Source organism: Aulonocara stuartgranti (genome assembly GCF_965226115.1).
Source record: "Aulonocara stuartgranti genome assembly, chromosome: 8".
NCBI classification, from domain to species: domain Eukaryota; kingdom Metazoa; phylum Chordata; class Actinopteri; order Cichliformes; family Cichlidae; genus Aulonocara; species Aulonocara stuartgranti.
Genome location: NC_138959.1, coordinates 24,931,799 through 24,938,996, shown reverse-complemented (window position 1 = coordinate 24,938,996; position 7,198 = coordinate 24,931,799). Strand labels below are relative to the sequence as shown.

The 7,198-nt window shown below is 44.1% G+C and overlaps 1 protein-coding gene across 1 annotated transcript; it reads left to right on the top strand.

The window, feature by feature from the left end:
* Positions 1-249: 249 nt before the first annotated feature.
* LOC309712628 (transcription factor Sox-9-B-like) lies at positions 250-3,900 on the top strand. Its single transcript, XM_082543575.1, has 3 exons — positions 250-1,106; positions 1,287-1,537; positions 1,674-3,900. Exons 1-3 carry the CDS (start codon positions 670-672, stop codon positions 2,486-2,488), a joined length of 1,503 nt encoding a protein of 500 aa, XP_082399701.1. The 5' UTR covers positions 250-669; the 3' UTR covers positions 2,489-3,900.
* The last annotated feature ends 3,298 nt before the right edge of the window (positions 3,901-7,198 follow it).

The following is a 7,198-nucleotide window of genomic DNA, read 5'->3' as shown; positions in this document are numbered from 1 at the left end:
AAATTTGAAAAATTAAACACAGCATGCAGACACTGGTGAGCAGTGCGTGTGTGTGTGTGTGTGTGTGTGTGTGTGTGTGTGTGTGTGTGTGTGTGTGTGTGTGTGTGTGTCAAGGAAATGTGTGTGCTGCCCGCGCTGGTTAGGAGAAGGAAAAAATGGGATCAAATTCCTTCACTCTGGCGTCACATGTTGCCAGCCAATCGGATTAGGGCTTTCCTCAGAACCTTAAAGCGCTATAAAGCCCGCATGCAAAACGTTTTCAGTTCAAAGCACTCAAGCTTCTTGGGGATTGTACTCGGGAACGAGAAGGGAGCTCTTTACCGTTTCATTCTGCACAGCTGAACACAGAGTCGTACCTGCTGGCGTGTTTTGGGTTGTTTCGTGTTTTTTTCGTCCTTGCAAGTGCGGATCCGTTAGCAGAAACCAGACTTATCCTGGAGAACTCGTGCGTAAAAGCGCCTCATCTCCAGATCGGCTTTTACGCACGGTACACGGGAGAGAATTTGAGAATCTTCCCCGTTTTTTTACCTGTTTTTTTGCTGAAAGGTTTTGCTCAAGGGCATCCTGGCAAGGTGAAGTGAAGTCAGAGGCTTTTCCCCTCCTCTCTTTCAAAAAAGCAGAATTAACTCCACGATTTCACGCGTAAATTGGCACCAAACAGTTTTTCGTATGAATCTCCTCGACCCCTACCTGAAGATGACGGAGGAACAAGACAAGTGTCTCTCTGACGCCCCGAGCCCGAGCATGTCCGAGGACTCTGCGGGCTCCCCGTGCCCGTCTGGCTCGGGCTCCGACACCGAGAACACCCGGCCGTCGGAGAACGGGCTGCTCAGAGCGGACGGATCTCTGGGCGACTTCAAGAAGGACGAGGAAGACAAGTTTCCCGCTTGCATCCGCGAAGCCGTGTCCCAGGTGCTCAAGGGTTACGACTGGACCCTTGTGCCCATGCCGGTGCGCGTTAACGGATCTACCAAGAATAAGCCCCACGTTAAGAGACCAATGAACGCGTTCATGGTGTGGGCTCAGGCTGCTCGGAGGAAGCTGGCGGATCAGTACCCGCACCTTCACAACGCGGAGCTCAGCAAGACACTCGGAAAACTCTGGAGGTAAGTGTGGATGCGCTGTAAATAGTTCGGCACTTTTTACGTAACGATTAGCATGCACTGTCTGATTTTTTGTTAATATATAAATGTAGAATTTCATTTCCCCCCCACAGTTAGCTCCTTTTTGTTTATGAATTACAGCAGAAACTGACTGGTTTAATAATTGGTCATTTGTACGCACAGACTTCTCAATGAAGGAGAGAAGCGGCCGTTCGTGGAGGAAGCTGAGCGTCTCCGGGTGCAGCACAAGAAGGATCACCCGGACTACAAATACCAGCCCCGAAGGAGGAAGTCTGTAAAGAACGGGCAGAGCGAGGGCGAGGACGGCAGCGAGCAGACGCACATTTCCCCAAACGCCATCTTCAAAGCTCTCCAGCAGGCAGACTCCCCTGCATCCAGCATGGGAGAGGTGCATTCTCCTGGAGAGCACTCAGGTGAGGACCTTCTGCCATCATTTCAGATTGTATAAGATAAATATTGACTTTCAGTCCAACTGGAATGCTTAAACAGTCTAAAACCTGTTCTTAACTTTAAAGCAAAATCTAACCTGTGTCATTTTGTGCCCTCCAGGCTCCCAGGGTCCCCCTACCCCTCCCACTACCCCAAAGACTGATGTCAGCTCAGGCAAGGTCGATCTAAAACGCGAAGTAGGCCTCCGCTCCCTGCCTGATGGTCCCGGTGGGCGACAGCTCAACATTGACTTCCGTGACGTGGACATCGGCGAGCTGAGCAGCGATGTCATCTCCCATATTGAGACCTTCGATGTCAACGAGTTTGACCAGTACCTCCCTCCCAATGGCCACCCGGGGTCCACCAACGCAGCGCCAGTAAGTTACACTGGCAGCTACAGCATCAGCAGCGGCGGCGCTCCAGTCAGCCCCCAGTCAGGAGGCACCTGGATGGCTAAAAGCCCGAACCAGCAGGGACAACAGCAGCAGCAGCACACCCTGACCACCCTGGGGAGCAGTGGGGCTTCAGATGGCGCTCAGACCCAACACAGGACCCAGATCAAGACAGAGCAGCTGAGCCCGAGCCACTACAGCGAGCAGCAGGGCTCCCCACAGCACGTCAGCCCCTACAGCCCCTTCAACCTGCAGCACTACAGCCCCTCCTCTTCCTACCCGACCATCTCCAGGGCACAGCAGCAGCAGTACGACTACCCTGACCACCAGGGGGGAGGCACTACAACTGCCTCCTCCTACTACAGCCACGCGGGGGCGGGGCAGAGCTCGGGGCTGTACTCAACTTTCAGCTACATGAGCAGCCCAAACCAGAGGCCCATGTACACGCCCATAGCCGACAACACAGGGGTGCCCTCCATCCCGCAGAACAGCCCGCAGCACTGGGATCCAGCGCCGGTTTACACCCAGCTCACCAGACCCTGAGACACTTACAATGCAACACTTTACTCTGGGGGGGAGGGAGGGTGGTTCCCCCGTCAATCAGACACTTGAACTCAGAAAAAAAAAGAAAAAAAAGAGAGAAAGGAGAGCTGGACTTGTGATTGGCTCACGTAGTGCCTTGCTATTATAGAAGCTATATATTATATTTTTAGAGAGATGGAAGACTTTAAGAAAATCCTCTGTGAGGACTTACTGATTGTCAATATTTCTGTAGGTACTGTTTATGTTTCCATAATTTTTCTTTCTTTTCTTTTTTTTTTTAATATTCTGGCAGTTTGTAACCCATGGGGACATGGGGGTGGGGTGGGCAGAGGGTTAGGATAATTATTTGTACCTGTAGATATAAAATAAAATAAAAAAACAGCTTTATTTTTTTTTTAACCAGTTCGGCAACTAACCACTGGCAGTAGTGCAGATTCTGGTTCTCTGTCAGGTTTCTGTTACTTTTTGTTGTTGTCGTCGTCGCCGCTTACTCTTTTTGCGTGCCATTCAGCGAGTACGGTTTGTATTTTATGCTGTTGGAGTCCTGTTGTTGTCTGTTAGGCAATACAAGAACAAAGAGAGAGACTTTGCCTCTCAGTGCCGCGCTGTCTCGATGGCAGGGAGGGAGACCGCGGCCCCTTCCACCACCCGTGCCTTGGATTTAACATTTTCCCCCCGATGTTTTGTACTTTTTGTGTGCTGCGCTCAATGGCTGCAGCTGAGATTACGCTTAACTGTCCAACAGTGTGTGCTTGACAGTCACAGGAAGTCACCTTTGACCGCTCCCCCCTGCGGTCTCCCCACTCCCACAGGCTGGTGTCCAGTATGCACCCCCCAAACTTTACCCTCCAGGTCAAATCCAGTTTTATTTATTTATTAACTTTATTTCAAAGTAATTATTTTACATGCTATTCTTATTACTAATGAATTGCCCTCTTTGCAATGTAGACAACATATAACCCCCCCTCTTTTTCTTTTTTCTTTTTGTTTTCCCAACCCAGGAGGTACGTAGACAAAATGGTACATGCTGTAGTCCTCTTTTTCTGGTTTATTTATCTTATCTAAATGTTTTAAGTATGTGTTTGCCTTTGTTTCGTGGGTTTGGAGGGGGGACTATCTAACAAAATGATTTTTATGTTATTTGTGAATTTTTCTTTGCGTCAGACTTCAAGATATGGCTGGAAGAACTGGAAAATAGCATCTCTCACAGTTCTCTTTTTGTTCATGCATTCACCAGAGGGGAACATACATCCTTTCTGCTCTGCAAGCTCCATTTCCTTTTCTCTGAGTATCAAAGAACTGATGATTCCAGTAATCGTTTACCCCCCTTCCTGCAATCTTACCATGTATTTGTACTGTCTTTAAAGACACTTTTGTATATGTATTTGCAATAAAAAAGAAAATGCTATTAAAAAAAAGAGTTTGTCATTTATGACTCAGCATACAACTGCAATACCACAGTGCTGACTAACATATGACACCAATGTTGTTGATGATACTGGTGCAGTGAAAGGGTTAAACAAAGAGTGCCAAGAAGCAGCGTTAGTGTTTGTTTTCCCAGAAGCCCTGCGTTTTTTTTCCTACCCTCTTCCTCCTTCTCCTCCTGTCAGCTGGTGACAGCAGGGGGTTGTGAACCTTCTAGAAGGGAAGGGGTCTGGAGGTGGGCGTTCGATGTGGTAACATGTAGTGTGGTAAAACTAATAAAGGTTTATCAAATTGATTCCAAAGGAAAACTGGGCTGATCAGGTCCCGCTTAGATAAGACAGCAGGGAGGGCTGATCCACACAAACAAGTCCACACTGCAAAACAGGATAACACTGACTTATTTCAAGCATTGCATTCAAAGCATATGGTTTTTATTTTTACAGGACAAAAACGAAACGCTTGCAACTACAGGACAAGTTATTGTGCATCAGCCATCCTGTTAAAAGTCAGCAATGTAAGCTGAGAGCAACCTGAAAACTAAGAAGACACTTAGAAAAGTTAAAAACAGAGTATTTTGAAACCATTGCAACTACAACATAAGAGACCAGTAAACAGCAATAGTTTTAATAACTGATGTAATTAAGTGAAGCTTATAACTGAAGAAATCTGGAATTGTTAAATGGTCTCTCTGACCCAGAATGGCAAGCATTTCAATTGAACTTTGAGCCATTTGTCTGAGAACTGGGACCTTTATATCAAGTTTGGAAGTTGTTTTGTTTCTTAATATTATACTGTATATGTTTTGTTTTATTTCAGTCAGTATGGGTCTGCTTGTTCATCAATATTTGTATGTTTGCACAGAGGCCTTTCTAGAACTGTGCGACCTGTGCAAGTATCATTGACTCTGCTCTGCTGTTTGGTAATTTTTAAAAGAATAGTTAGCTATTTGATGAAGTGCGCTTTTTAGTTTCTTTTATTTGAAAAACACACCTAGCAGCACGGTTAAAGCTGAACAGAACACATTATATCACATTTGTCTTCACTTACAGTTACATAACAAACTGTTACATGAGCGGCATTTGTGTTTTTGTATGAATTAAACAGACATTCAGTGTGTTATTTATGAGGTTTTAGAGTGCTGATTCACCAATACCACTGACATTCCATAAATCTTCATGCTTATTATGATTCAGGAGTAAAATCTCTAGTGTTTCCCCTTTTGTGAATTGTTCATAGTGTGAATTTTATTTACAATTATATCCTTTAAGTTATTGCTAAATTATCAGCTAATGCTAAAAGCTAGGTTTCCAAGCTGTTTTTGCTAAACTGTAAAGGTGCTAATTAGCAGTCTAATAAAAATACTAGAAATTCAATCACTAAACTGAAGCAGAAACTTCCTGTATGAGCTCTATCATAGTCACACCAGAGGACAGCTTTAAAAATGTTTTAAAAGAGAAAGTACAAAAACACACTGGATATAGCCAGGTTAGTTATTTGAATTAGCAGATTTAATACCAAGGAGACAGCTATGGGCTACAGGTCCTTGTGCTGGCACAACTAAAGTGGCCACATCCCTAACTTTGAGCCATACAAGTGTCCAAATGAATGAGATGTATAAAAGATGGACACAGTATGCGTGACATGGTTTTCTTAAGCCAGTTTTGAAGCTCAAAGCTCATCCTTTCTGTGCATGCCGTCTTTGTAAGTAAAAACAAAAAACGAATGTGCGTCTGACTTTGATACCGCACATCGTTTGTTAATGACTTGTGCCTGAGAAGATGTTACCCAGTGAGTCTGCACAGTAAGACCAAGTCTTGCAAAAAAAGACTTTAAAAAAATACTTCTATGGGACCCAAAGTCTTTTTGCGACCACAGTTGGTGCCATTTATGCATTTCCCAATTGGTTTAATTTTGTAGAACCAAAAGCTACATCTAAGCTTTTTATGTTGTAAAAATCCACAACATACTTCTTATGAAAACACAAAAAGATCCATAAAGGCTGTTTCTTTGTACGAGGTTGTGAATATGCTTTTTAGTGCTGCTAGTTGTTGTTAGGTCATTTCAACACCTGACTCACCTTCAGAAACCAGCCTCAAGTGGTAATTTCAGGAACTGCAGTTTTTGCCTGATTTAGTGATGGAGGTTATGGCTTATTTAAATACTCTTTAATACTGGTTCTCAGTAGTGTTTAACCTGTCTATAGCTATTTTTATTTCCATTGTAAATGGAAAGTATCTAAAGTACCACAACAACGGTTACTGAAGGATTTTCATAATTTTAGCACTAGCTTACCAAAGTATCAGCTCTCATCATACCTCTGCTTTAGGATAGGACCAAGCCAACTAGTTCTCCTTTTCCAGAACAACAACACGACTGACTTGAGGCTACAGCTGCCTATTGGATGTACGACCCTGACAGTGATATTGATCTTTCTCGGTAAGAGAGCAAATTGGTACCTTTCCCAAAATGCCTAACAATTCATTTAAATGCTATGATAGTTTTTTTCTTAGACACACAAGTGTAACACACATTCCCATGCAGTCTGGGACACGTTTGTATATTGAGCAATATGATTATAATTTAATTTACTGGAAAGGACATAATATTATTGGGTTAAAGCCAGTCAATGTCAAATACTTGTTTAAGCCTTCATTCGGGGACTTGTGTGATGTATCACAGAGTTGTGACACTGAAACTGAGGCACTTCCACTGTGTTGCAGAACTTTGGATTTATTCTTGCGTTCCTTCAGACAAAAGCGTCTGTAACTAAAGTCACTACAGATAAAATCAAGAACAACACCTGTGAAACTCCACGTACCTCTCTCAGTTGTTTGCTATTAGTTTCCTGAAATGTTAAATATTAAGTAAGTGAGCACAAGCTGTTGTAAGAGCAGACGTTTCCCCATGGGTACTCAGCTGGCATCAAACAAAGGTCAAGAAAGGGAAACACTGAATGATGTCACACCGTCGGGGGACTAAGCACCGTGTTCCTGTGATGTGGATTACGTGTTAGGCGACACAGCGCTCATGAACACTCCATTTCTGGAGGGTTGAAGAGCCCAGTGGCTGAGCCAAGAATCACTCTGTACCCCATGACTGCTGATGGACCATAATTCTGTAGTGCCGTCATCATGACACATCACTTTTTAAAAAAATGACTTGATAATATCTACGGACTGGTTAGCTTTAGCCAGTTTGGGCAGATCCGTAGAAATGGACGATGACCTATTGATATGCACAAACAAAGGAGAGGAAAAAAAGAGGAAGAAAATGTCTCTGCCGTAA